This window comes from Onthophagus taurus, unplaced genomic scaffold (assembly GCF_036711975.1).
Source record: "Onthophagus taurus isolate NC unplaced genomic scaffold, IU_Otau_3.0 ScKx7SY_15, whole genome shotgun sequence".
NCBI classification, from domain to species: domain Eukaryota; kingdom Metazoa; phylum Arthropoda; class Insecta; order Coleoptera; family Scarabaeidae; genus Onthophagus; species Onthophagus taurus.
This window is the reverse complement of record NW_027248940.1, coordinates 5,639,403-5,657,276: the sequence shown is the minus strand read 5'-3', so window position 1 is coordinate 5,657,276 and position 17,874 is coordinate 5,639,403. Positions and strand designations below refer to the sequence as shown.

At 33.7% G+C, this 17,874-nt stretch overlaps 1 protein-coding gene across 1 annotated transcript; it reads right to left on the bottom strand.

The window, feature by feature from the left end:
• Window positions 1-2,025: 2,025 nt before the first annotated feature.
• Window positions 2,026-16,445, bottom strand: LOC111418412 (uncharacterized). Its single transcript, XM_023050954.2, has 2 exons — window positions 4,275-16,445; window positions 2,026-3,419 (listed from the first exon to the last, which is right to left on the bottom strand). The coding sequence occupies exons 1-2, from the start codon at window positions 4,620-4,622 to the stop codon at window positions 2,781-2,783; spliced, it is 987 nt and encodes a 328-aa protein (XP_022906722.2). The 5' UTR covers window positions 4,623-16,445; the 3' UTR covers window positions 2,026-2,780.
• Between the last annotated feature and the right edge of the window lie 1,429 nt (window positions 16,446-17,874).

The following is a 17,874-nucleotide window of genomic DNA, read 5'->3' as shown; positions in this document are numbered from 1 at the left end:
TGAAAAGATATTGGAAAAGGTTAAAACCAATCCAACCGAGGGAGGAATCAACAGAAGCTGAAGGACTTCGCCACCCTCGGCTGCAGCCTTCCACTTAAGGGGGCAGGTGTTACGAGGTGTGAATAGGAATCCACCCGAAGAATAAACGATGGATTCCTGGAAAGGAGACAAGATAACCAGAAACATATAAAAGGAGTGAACCGTTTATTAAGAAATATATATAGTAACCGGTCGCGCTCCACATCGTACGTCTTAGTTATTATACATAAAATTTTATAATCTTTAAAACTTATAATTAATCAATTAAATAACAAACTTTGTAAAACCAATTGTTTTAAGTGAATAATAAAAATCTTATTTTTGAAACAAACACAATCTTTCTAAAATCGAAAGTATATATCAAAGTGGCGGGTGTAGCTTAACGTTCAGTTACATCCCCTTTTAAGATATCAGCATTTTGATGGTACCATCGTTTTGTGCTATTTATGTACTAATTTTGTATGGCATTAAAAATTTTTGTACTAATCATTTAGTATATTTTTTATATACATATATCAAAGTGGGGGGTGTAGCTGGACGTCCAGTTACACCCCCCTTTTAAGATATCAGCATTTTCATAGTGCCATAATTTAATGCTATTTATGTACTAATTTTGTACTATGTTAAAATTTTGGGTACTAGTCATTTAGTATTTTTTTTTGTACAATTGTCCCATCTGTTTGGTACCCCCTTTTTTCTCTTAAACTATAACTACCACAGATTTAAATGTAGCGATTTTTCATTCCATGGAAAGAGGAAGGAGAAATTTTAAAAAACGCGAATTGTTTAACGCTAAAACAATCTCAAAGTGATGGCAGAAATTTTAGTGTACACAACACTTGCGCATATGATTCTGTCAGTCAGTTGTTTTTAAAGTCATTGAGAAATGAACATACCAGAGGAATTGTTGAAAGTTGGGATAATTGCAATTATTTCAAATACTTGATTAAATTGTATAACAATGGTAAAGAACTTTTCAGTAGACATCAGGTTTGTCCCAACAAGCCAGAAAACCGCTCAAAAACGGTTTTAGAATTAAATATAATAGCAATTCGGTTTCTGGAACTATTTTTTTCGCATGTTGGGACAAGCCTATAGAGTGTATAGACTAACTCAGTGACTTGAGCTAACATGACTAGTCTCAATTCAACTACCGTAATAATATAATATTTCTGCAATCTATACTAAGTAGTTATTTATGTATTAAGGCATTAAATCCGATAAATAAATAATTAATGGCACGTTTGTATAACAATACACGTTTTTTTAATAATCACGTGCCTTTATTACAGCTTAAAAAAGACCGGCTTTAATGCATTGATACATAAATAACTATTAAAGATATCACACAATAAAAAATACTGTAATGATTAACTTACTGATTTATATCCGTATATTTAAGGTATTGTGTCCAACACATATTCTACAAGGACAAAAATTTTGAAGATATAATGCCTGAAAAGAATCAAAGAGTGGTAGGCGAAACGACCATTTTAAAATGTGAATTTTCGGTGGGTGAGCTTGTACCATTTTTATTTAAGGGAAATCCGCTTCTCATGGAAAAGCGACATTGTATGGGCTGCAATTGGTTTCCAATACAAAGTTTAGCTGTGAACACCGACAGTATAAAATTTTTAGAAAAATCTTGTATGGAAAAATTTGTGAAGAAAAAAGGTTTCCTTGTGTGCAATGCGGCAAAAATGCTGCAAGTAAAATTGCATATTGCGGTAAGTGTCTTGTTAAAGCAAGGCTCGCAATTTTTGTTTGCTCAATAACCTCTAAAATACAACTGAGACCATTTTCAATTATATCCTTCTAATACCGGCCATACATGCTACGGTCCATCGGAAAGGTCCACCTGTGCAGGTATGCCTGCGCAGGCGACCGGAGCAAGATCGAAAATCAATTCTTTCGAGTGACACCGTCCGGTGTACCTGTGCGTGTACTCCGGTCGCCTGCGCAGGTCGCGTCAGTTGTTTTCTAGTGTTTCTTTCGAACGGTTGTCTCGTCGCTCGCATCGTATTGCCACGTAATACAGCTGCAAACAAGCTGCTTATAAGTTACTCATAGAAAAATTTAGAGAAATTGAGCCAGATGCGAACAAAGATGTAGTTGTGAAAAAGATCAATAATTTAAAAAGCAATGTTAGGAAGGAAAAGAAGAAATATGACCAATCTTTAAAGTCGGGGGCATCTGCTGATGATGTGTACAGTATTAAACTGTGGTACTACGATTTGTTCAATTTCGTTCATGATCAATGCACTCCAAGGGAATCTTCATCCAACTTATGTTAGATAGTGATGACGAAAATAGTTGTGAGGTAAGTAAAATATTTCATACTTTGTAGTATAATTTTTTATTAAGTTGAATACATAGAACACAATTATTTTGTATTTACCGTCATTCTAAATTTCACCAAAGCTTATAATATAACTATTAGTGATGTTCCGGGTATCCGTATCATCGAAAATAAAGATCCGTATCCGCGGATATACATTTTTAACGATCCGGTACATCACTAATAACTATGTATTTAGAACCACCTACTCCGCCTGTTCAGCATAATTTTTTAATTTACATGATCATTTTGCCATGGTACCCTTCCCTCCTGATTGAAATAATTCATAAAATTGTTTCGGACTATCTTCGCGTTGTTCGAAGTATTTCCTGGGTTTCTTCTTTCCAAGTTTTCCATGGTACTATTTTGTGCATTGTATCCTTCAGAAATTATAGTCCCGTTTTCAGAGTTTTCTCGATAAAAACATTTTTGAGGTGCATAAGACTTTTTTTGAGTGTTCAATTAAAAAGTTATGTAATACACAAGAGGCTTTCACTACTTTATCGATATTTTCGGGTTCTAAATTTATATGAGTATAAAATATCCGAAATCGTGATGCCATTATTCCGAAAGCGTTTTCAACAGTGCGCCTCGCGCGAGATAATCTGTAATTCAGGATTTTTCTTTCTCGAGATGTTAAATCTGCCTGCCGAAACGGTTTTATCATATCGGGGCGTAATGGGAACGCGTCATCTGCCACAAATACATATGGTAAATTTCGGTTACTTCCTGTTAACAATTCACTGCTTGGAATATGTAAATCACTATTTTCTAATTTTTCAAAAAATTTAGTGTTTTGTAGAACGTCGGATATTCTACCATTCATGCCAATGTCTGTGTACACAAATTGATATTTTGCATTAACAATTGCCATAAGAACCACACTATGTTGCCCTTTATAATTATAAAAATACGATCCACTATTAGCCTGTGGAACAATCGCTATGTGCTTTCCATCTATTGCACCAAGACAATGAGGAAAGTTCCATCGTTCTTCATACATCTTTGCTATTTCTTTCCACTCTTCTTCAGATGTAGGAAACTGTAATATAAAAATAACAGATTTATCATTTATACAATAAGTAGCTATTTTTGATGTGAAATATCTATAGCGGCAGGACAAAAACATGTATCAAAATTATTTGTTTTCAGAGAAACAACACAACGAGGCCCGACCGACATCGTCAAATTATAATTCATCTCGCCCACCAAAACCTTGTAAAACAAAAATAAAAGATGAAAGCATAGCAAATGAAGTATTGGAATCGGTACGAGATCACTTGCCCAATTGTAACAGAAGATAGGTGCGATATTATTGGCAAAAATGTGGCAATGAAATTGAGGGTTTTAGATGCGAAACAAAAAATAGTCGCAGAAAAACTTATTAATGATTTACTTTTTGAAGCAGAAATAGGACACCTCACTCCCGAGCATGCCTATATTAACATGAGAGATATTTTGAAACAAAATCAACGAAGCTATGTTCCTGCTCAGCAATATCGACAACATGTATATCAATCCTCTCCTAATTCCAATAGGGCATATACCCCTGTAAGTTTTGTTTCTTCCGGAAGTCCTAGCGCACCCTGCCTTCAATTTCCCACCAGTCAAAATTCAGAGTATCTTTCTCAATCATTTCAAACTAGCCATCTACTCAACAGTTCCCAAGGCAATCCCTACTCTACACAAATGCGAACACCTACAATTCCGGGAAATCAGCCCGGTGATACAGAGGTAGTTTTATCGATTCCAGATTCGGCAGCGACATTCCTAAATAATTTCAATGTTGATAATAAATAATTTGTACGCAACAGGTTTGTACTTTAATGATTAAAATTAAAATGGTATTTTTTTCAATAAATATTATCTGTAATATAACAGTGTTTTAATGACTTACCTTCAAATAATCTCTTCTAAGAATTTTATACAAGGCCTCACATGTTTCAGGAATAATTTTTCCAAGCGCCTGAGGCGAAATAATTGCTGAAAATTTAAGGTCCTCATAGCTTCCGCCAGTTGCGAGAAATCTCAATGTAACTGATAATCTTTCGTGCGCAGAAATACTATTTCTCATAACTGTGTCTTCTTTTTTTATAATAGGAGTAACCATTTCAAGTAATTTAAGGTATGATTTCTCGTCCATTCGGAGATAGTTTTTAAAATCTTCCTGTTCAAATTTTAATTCATTCAATAAATTAACATGACTATATGTTTTCCTTTTCAATAACCAATGCTTACGGGTCATTCTCAGAAAGGTTGGAAAAAGGGTTTACAAGTAATAAATTTGTGTAATTACTTTTATAGGTTATATATGTCTTAGGTTATATTTACAACAGTAATTTTCAGAAAAATCCATATGGATCAAGATTTCATCAACAGACAGATTCTTTTTCACTGCATTTATACACCGATATTGATGAGATATATTCCTGAGGTGCAACATATATCTCGGAATAGATTGTATCAATTCTGTAACTGCTTGGTGTTTCTCTACTGTTTGCTTTTCTTTCACTGTTCTTTTACAAAACATTATTTTCCAATTGACCACTACCTATACCGATTTGTTAACCCATTTCATGTATGTCATTAACTCCTTTTTATTGTAGTGCAGAACGGTCACTGTATTTTTGTTGCACTTGAAGCATTTGCGTTCGAGGTATTTTTCATTTTTGCATATATTAGCAGTTGAACAGCACATTTTTTGGACCACTTGAGATGGGGTGTTTTCTTTGATAATGTCTAAGATCCCTAGCTTATGCACCAAAAGATTCATGTTAGTGTGGGTAACACATAAACAAGTATCTCTTTGGCGTGCTGTAGGCTGCAAAATCCAAAATGGTCTCATTCGACAAAATGTGGAGTAACCGATGCGCAATTTTGAGTATATTTTATTAAATTTTCTATGCAAATTCTGTAGGGAATCGTTCAAGTAGCGTTTTTGTTTTTCTTGTATGTTATCGTGTCCTTCTTCCCAGGACAGAGTCCGCTGTTTTCGTCTTTTTCTAAATATGTACGAACTGTTTTTCTGATGGAAATATTATTCAATGGGCGCTGTTTACTTATAGTACTTTCTATCTCCGATTTACGAGGCTTCCGAGTTTCACGTTTTTTATACTTTTGTATAAGTATTTTCGCTTGTGCAATTTCTTTCTGGAGTACATTTACCTTGTTTTTGAGTTTATTATTTACATTTTTGGCCCTTAAAAGCACAGAACTTGATGGTGTAGAGTTGTGGTTCTTTAAAGCAGCTGCCTTTTTTGCTTGGTAATGTTTCGCATATAAATTTGGAAATTATAGCATTTGAGCGCTGTTCTATTTTTTTTTTAGCTTGACTAAGTATTGGATACATTGAAAATAAAATATTTACAATTACATAGTGCATTATAACTGTTAAATGTGACTGTAAATGTTCCTGCCTAACATTAGTAACGGAGTTGAAATTCACGGAGTTGAGAAAACGCGCTTTCAAAAATATTTAAAATTAAACTGAATTTGATTTTATGTTGATAGTTGCATACCGTGTTCGTATATTTTTTATTAATATACTTAATGTAATTACAGTAAGAAATCACTTAAACTTTACTTTTTATGACAGGTAACGGAGTTGAGAATCCGAATGGTCAGAAAAATATTTGTAGAAATCAATCAAAATCTTGAATATATTCAGCGTGTCAATTTAATATTTTTTGACAGTTATAGTGTCGTACTAATATCAACTTCCCTCTGCAGTGTTTACAATGAGCCGGGTAACCATGACGACACGAATATTTATATTAGAAGATGTGGTAACGGAGTTGAGATTAAAACGAGGGACACAATATTTCCGAGATTAATTTAAAATCGAAATCTATAAGAAATTGCAAACCATCCTCAAATCTATTTGTTAATTATCCCAAATAAAAAAAAACTGTAATAAAATAATATAATACTATTTTATTTCCGATTTAGAAGTAGTTTTAGTTGTAATTTTACCAGAGGGACACCAATCAGTTTAATTTATTGCATTAATAAAGTGCAAACCAATTTTTACAAATTTTTAAGTTTTGCGTACATAAAATATTTGTTACTTTGATGTAACTTAATGAAGAGATACTAATGAGTCTCACTACATTGCTTTTTGCTCGAATGAATGTAATTTGTTACGTTTATAAGATATGATATTAGAGGGACACTTTTTTTGCCGTTTTGAGAACGACCCTTACACCAATTTTTTCGCTTCCTTTTCACTGTTTTTGTATCTTTTATCTTCAAAATTAAAGCAAGGCCTAGCAATGCCAGCGCGTCAACGTCCTCATTCGATGCTATCGCAAAAAGAACTGAAAACCGCTCCGGTACACCGGAACGTCCAAATACACGCTACCAATGTTTGGTTGACCTGCGCAGGCATACCTGCACAGATGACCTCTCCGATAGATCGTAGCGTGTATGGCTTACATAATACATCACATAATTTCGACGCTTCCAACGAAGACTGTACTAACTCAAATTTTTGGTTATTTGAGTTACATTGCCTAAAACATTTATTTTCAAGAGGTCTTCCGACGAACAAAGTACTAACTTACGTTGCTGTTAATTATGCAATCCACTTTACATTTTCAAACTGTACTATCTCAGAAGCAACTAAAATTCTCCGCTGAAGACTGTTCTATCTTGAGTTAGTACAGTTTTCGGCGGTGATAGAACAGTGTTTGTTGAGATTAAGTGACTCTGTTATTGTTCAGTTGCTTACAAACACGGGCTTAACGTAAACGTTAACTTTATATCCACATGGAAACTATAAATCGGGTTGTAATAAAGTGTTAGTTATAAAGTGAAAATGTCACGTAGAATCCACAAAATTTTGGATTTAGCGAAAGAGGCTTACAACACACAAGTCTCTGGGTCTCTGCTATTGCAGAGTGTTCAACAGGTTAGGACTCAAATATTTTAAATCTAAATGAATTAATTAATAATTAATCATATTTTGCTTTCAGAAAATAGTTCTAACAATACTGGTGCAAGTGAAACCAATATTTCTGGCTTGACGAGATCTCCAGGTTTGTTATATTTTAATATAATAAGAGAAACATAATTTTTTCAATACCTATATTGTGTAAAGCTATTTTAATTACCAAAATTTCTGTAATAAAGTCACATTTTAACCACTGGTGAATAAAGCATAAACATTTTATCCACTAGTGTACAATACCAGACAAGTCGAGTTGGCAAATTTTTGATGTAAATTTTTGACATTTCATTTTCTAAAAATACAAATCATAAAAATTGGAAAAATTGCTTGTAATACTTTTCAATAAAAATATTTTATTAACTCACAAAAATTATTCATACGAAAGCCCGTCGTCTGTTTCGTTAATAAAATATGTCTTTATTCACTTATGCTGTCATTTATTTATTTTACAGGAATTAGTACTGCTAATGAAAATACAACAGATGCAGTATTTAAAGTTCAATCCCATAGTGATGACAGCTTGGATGTGGACGATCCTTTTGATACTAGCTCTGACCTTGATCCAAATTACTCACTATCGAATAAAGAAAAAACCCCTTTTAAAGATGAAGAACCTAAGGTACCAACAGCTATGCCTAAAAATAAAAGAAAAGCGATACGCAAGGAAAAAGTAGGTAAGAAACGTTTAAGAAATGTTAAAGAATGGATCGACGTAAAATCGAAAGCATCCCTGAATCGTGGACTAGAACACTTCAATCGAAAAGGAAAGCCTATCAAAGCGAGATCCATAGCTGAACCATGCAAAGAAAAGGTAGGCTCAAATGCAAGTCGAGGATAAGTGAAGAACATAGACTAGTAGTTTTTAAAGAATTTTGGGATCTGCTAGATCATACAAGGCAGTGGGAATTTATAGCACGGCATGTAAAACAAGCTGATAAGAAACAACATACTGTAGCTAGTGGGCAAGATTCACGAAGAAATTACTCTCGTCAATATTATTTTCATGTTGGTAGTGAACAAATACAAATTTGTAAAGTTATGTTTGTAAATACCTTAGGCATTTCTCAGACTTGGGTAAATACCGCTTTAGGAAGAATTACGGAGGGTGGAACTATACAGGCAGATATGCGTGGAACACATACTACACGTCCACAAAAGATTTTCGCACGTGTTATAGAAAGTGTTAGAAATCATATAAAAATGTTTCCTTTGGTGCCATCGTACTATATTCGAAAAGACTCGAAGAGAATGTACCTCGAGGAAGGGCTGAGTGTTCAAAAAATGTTTAGATTGTACATAGAATATGCTGACAATAATAATATTACTCAGCGTGCTACTTGTCGTCAGTACAGGGACATTTTTAACACGGAGTTTAATATTGGCTTTTTCAAACCCAAACAAGATCAATGCGATGTGTGCTCAGTCTTTAATTTAGCTGATGAGTTTGAAAAAACTAAACTACTTGAAACATACGAACGCCACATAAACAATAAAATACTAGTCAGAGATTTGAAAAATGCTGACAAAGAACGGGCACAAAACGATAAAAATCTGTGTGTAGCGTGCTTTGATTTACAGAAAGTTTTAGCAACTCCGCAATCTAATGTAAGCGATTTCTATTATAAAAGTAAGTATGCTACATACAATTTTACCATTTACGACATAGGCCGCAATGATGGATATTGCTATGTTTGGCATGAAGAGATAGCCAAAAGAGGTTCAAATGAAATTGCCAGCTGCCTTTGGAACTTCTTAGAACTGCAAAAAAGTAAAGGGATTGAAACTGTAATACTCTATTCCGACAACTGCGGTGGACAGAATAGGAACCACGTAGTGTTTTCAATGTTTATGTATGCTGCTACAAAATTTCAAATAAAAATAACGCATAGATTTTTCGAAAAAGGCCATACGCAAAACGAGGGGGATAGTATGCACGCAGTTATCGAAAATGCCAAAAAGCGTCAGTCCGTTATTTATGTCCCAGAGCAATGGATTACACTGATTAGAATGGCTAAGACTACGGGAAAAGTTTATAATGTCACTGAAATGTCGCAAGACGATTTTTTCGATTTCAAAGCTGTTGCTGCTAACCAAAACTGGAAAACTGATACCGAGAAAAATCCCGTTCAAATTAGCCGGATAAAAGAAATTAATTTTTCTCATGAAACGCCTAGAACTGCATCTTTTAAATATGATTTTAATTCCGATCTCAAAACTTGTGACGTTAATAAAATCCGCAGGGGACGTCCTATTAATATTGCCAACAATCACCCACCTAAATTATACGACAGTTTCTACCTATTGATGGGAAAAAATTAACAGGTCTATTGTGGCTTTGTGAGACTGGGAAAATACCGTCAATGTATCATGCTTTTTACAAAAATCTTCGTTCCAAAAATTCCACGTGTAGGTGAAGACAAGGATGAGAGTGTGGAAGAAGAAGAAATTGAATAACAAACGAATTAATTGTTATTACAGTATTAACTAATTAATTAACACAATATAATAATTAATAATTGTTTACGATAATATAACAAAGATTAGTTTTATTGAATGACATGTTTATAAGTTCGAAAATAAATTTTTAGATATAAATTGAACGTGTATATTTATTTTTGTTCCGGTGAAAACTGTACAATCTCATTGAAAATCTACTATTTTTAGGAAAAACTCAAAATTTATGGAAAGTGCCTATAGCTACAGCAATAAATAAAATAATTTATTTTAAAAACGTCGAAGTTTTCGAAGCGTCGATTTTAAGTCCGTACTTAATTATTGACATTTACACAGAGGGGTCCAGCCTTAAACGGAAAAATATACACGATATAAGCTGTAAGATATCGTTCTAAGGTGAAGATTTCCACCTAGAGGGATTTGTAAATTATATTTGTGTACCGAGCTATGATGAAAATGTGGATCTGAGTTATGACGTGTGTCATTACATGTCAATTATTTTCCACGACAATGGAGATTACACAGAAATTGACGATTTAATTGCGGAAGAACGTGAAGTTAAATCCAAGTTTATTGTTCCGCACATTTTGTTATACTGTAAAAAAAAGTTAATAAAGTTTTTATTAAAACTGGAGTTAACTGAATATATCTACTAACAAAAATGTGGCTCAAGGTGAATAGACGCAGATGGAAAGCGATAATGTGAAAGTGTAACAAAGATAGACATAAAACGGTACCAAACAGACGGGCGCATGCGCACAAAAGTGTCAAAAAATTTATAATTCTTAAACCAAAGGTATAAGTTGAGCAAATCATTACCTACTCTACATTTACCTACTCATTTACAAGTTATTCTCAGTCTTACTTGTTTGACTTTTCTGTCAAAGTTTAAAACAAACATAAAATAATTTTTAACAATCTAATATTTCCTCCAAGAAATTTTATTGAATTTCTTTTAGAATCAGGAGACATGTTCACCACCTGTCATACTAAATCAAGACATAACATATTATGATGTGGATGAAAGAAAAGACAAGGTTGTAATTGAAGAAAGTTTTGAAACAGATGTAAGTAAAAATAAACAAGATAATGTGTATGAAGAAGAAGACCCAGTCGGAGAAAATTTGAACACGACTGTTAATACCGATTTTGATAGTGACGATAGTATCAAAGACAAAAATTACTGTCCTTCTGATACGTTGTCTGAATGTGATGAAGAATCTATTTTAGGGGAGGTAAATCATGAAGATATGAATATGGAAAATCAAAATACGATAATAGAAAGTGAACAGGAAATCACAGACCCAGCCGATAACAATACTAAGCCAAAGAAAAAATTAACAAGAAAACGAACGAGAAATCCCGAATCTTGGGAAAAAAATACCCGGAAGAAGAGAAGAAATACTGGACAAGAATATGTTAGTACAAAGGGAAAAAACGTTGTTGCAAAGAAAATGAAAGATCCCTGTTCAGAAAAGTGTAGACTAAAGTGTCGCTCTAATATTACAGAAGAAGAGAGAAAGAATTTATTTGAATATTATTGGAGATTGGGTGATATCGAGCAGCAAAGGTCTTTTCTGAATAAATGTATGTCTGATTGCTTAAATCCTGAGTATCGAGCTTCTAAACCTGGTAGCAATCGCTCAAAAAATGTGAGATATACATTTTCAATTGAACGCCATATCCAAGTATGTAAAACATTCTTCAAAAATACTTTGGCCATAAACAATAGAATAATTTTTACCACGATTAAGAAAAGAAATGTGCAAGGAGGCATAAACAAAGACCAAAGAGGAAAACGTAAAAGTGATAAAGCAATACGGGAGGATATAAAGGACGATATTAGGACGCATATAAATTCTTTTCCCCGTGTGAGTTCTCATTATTGTCGAGCGCGGACCAATAAGAATACTTGGACGGAAGTTTAAATATCAGTACTATGTACAGACTGTACGTCGAAGACTGCGTTAAAAAACAGAAACAGTATGCTAAACATTGGGTGTATGCGCAAGTCTTAAATACTGAAACAAACATAGGATTTCATATCCCCAAAAAGGACCAATGCAGTTTATGTGAAAACTACAAAAATGGGAGCGAAGAGACTAAAAAACTTATTAAACAGAAATTTGAAGATCATCTTAGAGAAAATGAACTTAGTAGACAGGAAAGAGCAAGTGACATCGAAAATAAAAATGTGGAAGTTTACTGTTATGACCTACAAGCGGTACTGTCGACGCCCTGAGGAGATGTAAATAGTTTCTACTACAAGAGAAAATTAGCCACCTACAATTTTACACTATTTGACGTCAAGAAAAAGAAAGGATACTGCTATTTATGGCACGAAGGTGTCGCAAGAAGGGGGGCTAATGAGATTGCAAGCTGCGTGTACAAATTTATTTCCTTATCCTCAAAAAATGAAAACTTGGTGTTTTACTCAGACAACTGTACTGGTCAAAATAAAAATAAATTTGTAATTGGGATGTATTTATATTGCATTCAAAGCATCGAGAAAATAAAATCTATTTCTCATAAATTTCTCGTCGTTGGCCACACTCAAAATGAGGGGGACAGCATGCATGCTGCCATAGAAAAAGAAAAAAAAAGAATGCTGAAAAGTGGACCCATTTACGTGCCGTCCCAATGGAGTGTCGTTGTTGCTAGTGCTAAAAAGCAAGGTACCCCTTACGCAGTTGATGAAATTTCGACAACAGATAAAATTGATTTTAAAACCCTATCGAAAAAAATTGGAAATAATTACAACATAAACACTGATAAAGAAAAAGTAAATTGGAAGGATATCAAAGTATTTAGAGTAGAAAAGGAAGAATATTTTACAATTCAATACAAGACATCTTATGGACAAGAATCATTCCAAAAATTTCAGGTGCGAAAAAGTCTGAGATTGCGAAATAACAGGAATGTCTTGGACCTCACTCCAGCTTATACAAATCCTCCCACAATTTCTTTGGAGAAAAACAAGAATTTAATGGAATTGTGCGCCGAAAATGCTGTCAAAAGTGTACACTGGCCCTTTTATGAAAGTTTAATGACTTCAAACACCAGCAAATCTGAGACAGAGTCCGAGGATGAATAATTTTATATTTCATGAATATATTGTTCTCCAAATTAAGTATTTTTTATAAAATATTTGTATTTTTGATATAACTCATAATAAATGCGTTCTTATCTTTTTTATGAATTATTTCTATACTTGTTGCAATATATATTTTTATTACATTACCATATTTAATTCAATAACGTAACAACTAATATCAAACTTCTGTTTTTACGGTAATCAGGTAATTTTCTTTTTTATTGGACAATACTCACAAATGTATCAAGTGATTCAATGGTTATGAGCCAGTTCAGAAGTTAATTAAAATCGAGGATAATTAGACTATCGGTATTTTTATGTCACCTGAATTTTCAAATAGTAGTTATCTCAAAACTTTAAATTTTGACTTGTTACTGTATGGTACTGGGGTATCGATATGAGCACCTATATCCCTCTGCCTCCAAACGTCACCGTTCATAATAATTTAGACAGTTAAACTGTGTGTTTACTCCCGTATAAATGCGTATTATTGATGATTTTCAGTGTATTAATTAGTCAATATTAGTGATTAGTTTAATGGACGTAAATAGCCAAATGAATATGAAACATTTTGATGAAGATGGTGAGTACACAGAAAATTAATGCATTTTTTAAGAGTTTGATTATATTGAGGTTATGAAATTTTGATATGGTTTTCTATATTATTTTTTACAGTCCCAATATTAATCTTCAACTTATAAAACTAATTTAGTGTTTGTTTTATGTGCAGAATCTCTTGACGATAGTGATCTATAGTCGAGCCGTCGAATTTGTGCAGTGATAAATCACCGTGACAGGTACTTACAAAAAAAAAGGGGTAGTCGGTTCCTTCGTTATGTAACCGCCTACTCCCACCAGGGTCTATAAGGCGCAGCTACACTATACGAGAATAAACCTATCTTTACAGTCAGATAAGAAGTTATGAATACCGTTCACAGTGCGTCGGCGGCTTTTATTATTTTTTTGTCTCCAGTAACGCGCTCAGTGCGCTACCCCCAGAAGGGGTGTGGTCACCTACTTTGACGAATCCGGACAGGGCGACCGACGATGTGAGAAATTTACCTACTTGTCACGGTGATTTATCACTGCACAAATTCGACGGCTCGACTATAGATCGTGATTATGTCCCAGAAGATGTACGGACTTCTACATCTGAAGCTGAAGCAGACGTCGGCAACCAGCAGATGAACAGAAGCAGAAAAAGGATCAGAAATGAATCTTCTTGGGCACGGAACAAAGCAAAGAAGTGCAGGAATAGTGGCGGCGAATATATTGGTCATAGGAAAGTGTTTAAGGAGTCTAAAAGCGTTCAACAGCTAGCAGGCCATCGATATGATTGTAGTAGTTTTTCGGATGAAGACCATCAACAAATCTTTCAAGACTATTGGAATTTGGGTTCATGGAATCTACAAACGGCATTTTTAAATTCCTTTATGCAAACAGGTTAGCGTCAAAATAAAACTACAGGGTAAAAGAGTTTGCAAACTATTTGTGTTAAAAACTTTGAACATAAGCCAAAAAAGGTATGACAATGTTTTAAAGAACAGAAAACCTTCAGGTGTAGCTCCAACTGACCAACGTGGTAGACACATACCAGCAAATAAGATTTCAGAACATGATATTGGAGTAATAAAGGCCCATATTCGGTCATTCCCGAAATATTCAAGCCATTATTCACGAAACAAAAATCCACAGACAAAATATCTCTCAGGCGAACTGAATATTCACAAAATGTATATACTTTTTTTGGAGTTTTGCCATGAAAATAGTATGCAACATACTGTTAAGGAGAGTTTTTATAGATTCATTTTTACAACGCAATTCAATCTCAGTTTTAAACGGCCTCACACTGATACGTGTACAACATGCGATGCACTTGAAAACAAAATAAATAACGATCCTAATGCCGAGGTGGTGAAAAATAGTAAAATCCAGAAAGATGTTCATTTACGTAAAGCGGAGAAAGCTAGATCAGAAAAAGATGATGCCAAGAAACTTGCCAAGGATAACGCAACTACTGTAAAAGCAATATGTTTCGATCTTGAAAAAACTCTCCCCACACCTGTACTAACCTGCAGTAAAGTTTACTATCTCAGGCAACTAATAATCAAGCCTCAATGTTTATGTGGCACGAAGGTGAGACATCGAGGGGATCCCAAGAAATCGGGTCGTGCCTAATTAGGTATGTTCAACAACTACCTAATTCAATAGAACATCTTATAGCATTTAGCGATAACGCAGGCGGCCAAAACAAAAATAACAACATTATTAAATTTTGCAGGCATATTGTTCAGACAACATCTATTCAGAGAATAGACCATAAATTTTTGATTTCTGGGCACTCTTACATGGAATGCGATCAACACTTCGGGATTATTGAAAAGTCCAAAAAGAAAAACCAATATATTTTTGTTCCGGATGACTGGTTCAACGTAGTGGCTCATGCAAGCCGGAAGTTTACAGTTGTAAGAATGGCCATTGAAAGCTTTATGTCAGTTCAACCTATGAAAAAAAGCATAAAGGACTCTATTCGAGGGTTACGCAATGTTCAATGGTTCCGACTGGAGAAAGATAAACCGGATACTCTTTTATACAAGAACAACTTTGAGGACATGGACTTTGTTGAATTTGATCTAAGAAAGCAGAAAAAGGGCCGTCCAAATGCTCATTATGAACTTAGCTTATTGTACCCTACACCACCACTTATAAAGACAGCAAAATATGAAAACCTTCAACAACTTCTTCCTTTTATACCACCCATCTACCATAACTTTTATACAACACTAAAGCACCAAGGAAATGCTACTACAAAAAATATTGCTTCAACGACAATAAACGGAAACAGGAAAATACAAGATACAGATACCAGGCGAGGACGTACAGTCGCAGAAAATTCTGAAGATATTGCTACTGAGTGGGAGTCCGATGATGAGTAAAAATAACCAAACATTTTTTCATTGAAACCTTTGTATACTCTACCTGTAATAATCAATAAAACTATTAGTTTGGATCTTAAATGTTTTTCCTGTGGCCCTTTTCCAAAATCACTTGGATAAGGTAAACAAAATGCTAAAAAAAGTCTTATCATTAAGTACAAAAGAGATGTAAGTTACATATTCGGATGCAAAGGGGTGTAAGTAGTAACGTCCCTTTACTTTACTCCCTGTATTTTTAGTACTAATGAATAAATTGAAATATTTCAAAAGTTTAAAAACAGTTAATAAGATACATCAGAAAAGTAAAAAAAATATTTTTCTAATTTTCGGTAGTCCTTGATTTTTCTGTAAGACTTTAACTTTGAGAGCCTTTTTCTCGACATCGCTAAATTTGCACTTACATCCCTTTGCTTCTTACCGCCTCAATTTATAAATCATCTACTTCCGGTCTAACCGGAAGTGATATAGTAACAACACTAACTTCATAAAGTAAACTTTTTTGTCCTGTATCGATGTGCCAAATAACAAATCTGTGGTAGTTATAGTTTAAAAGAAAAAAGGGGGTACCAAAAAGTTGGGACAATTGTATAGAAAAAATACTAAATGATTAGTACCGAAAATTTTAACATAGTACAAAATTAGTACATAAATAGCACTAAATTATGGTACTATGAAAATGCTGATATCTTAAAAGGGGGGTGTAACTGGACGTCCAGCTACACCCCCCACTTTGATATATATAAAAAATATACTAAATAATTAGTACAAAAATTTTTAATGCCGTACAAAATCAGTACATAAATAGCACAAAACGATGGTACCATCAAAATGCTGATGTCTTAAAAGAGGGGTGTAACTGAACGTTCAGCTACACCCCCCACTTTGATATATATAAAAAATATACTAAATGATTAGTACAAAATTTTGTAATGTAGTATAAAATTAGTATATAAATAGTACAAAATTATGGCACTAACAAAATGCTGATATCTTGAAAGGGAGGTTGTATATGGAGGGGGGGATGTAACTGATCGTTCAGCTACACCCCACACTTTGACATATATAAAAAAAGTACTGAATGATTAGTACAAAATTTTTTAATGTAGTACAAAATCAGTACGTAAATAGTACACAATTATGGCAGTATCAAAATGCTGATATTTTGAATGGGGGATGTAGCTGTACGGACCTATTATATCTTCACCTGCCGTATCGCTATAATTGTAATGTCTTAATGCTCTGTCCTTAAGCTTGTTTTAGAAATTAGGATTTTTTTTTAGTTGTACTTTATAAATGTATAATGTGGAACAACTTTATTGGGATCGTCCCGTTGTTGTTCTCTTGTTCAAATAAAATAAAAAAATACCCACATAAAAAAATCACAACACCGTTCAAGCTCTAACAGAAAATGATGGCGAAAAAAGGGTTTTTTTTTGTGGGTGGGCCATATAGTATTATTTTATAATAGTCTATTCTGAAGACGTTCAAAATGTGCAGGATTTGAAAAATAAAATTAGTAATGCATTTGACGCAGTAAAACAAATTCCTGGTATCTTTGAACGCATTAGAAGTTCATTTAAAAAACGTATCCGTTTGTGTTTAGAAGTAAATGGTGCGCATATTGAACATTTATTATGAAATGATTCTTTTCCACTTTGTTAAATATTCGTTGTTTTTATGCTGGTTGAAAGATTTTCTTCGATAATCTTTGTTATTTGTTTTGTTAAATTATTAATTAACTTAATATTAACTTATTATTTATTAAACTTTATCTTAACCATCGTAACCATGGTAATCGTATAATTACTGCATCTAAATCGTTACAATTAATGATGTTAACAACAGATTAAGTAATAGGTCAACTTATGAAACTAAAACTTTGAATATCTCGAAAATGGCCCATTTTCGGACCTATGTTTATTAGACTTTTTTGTCTATTTTCGATCAGAGAATACGCTGGTTAACTATTGTTCAATCGTTACGGGACATGATAATATAGAGAGCCCACGCTTACGTGAGCTTGTTTTGTATGGTTGGTAGGCTAATATAAGCGTTTTAAAACAAA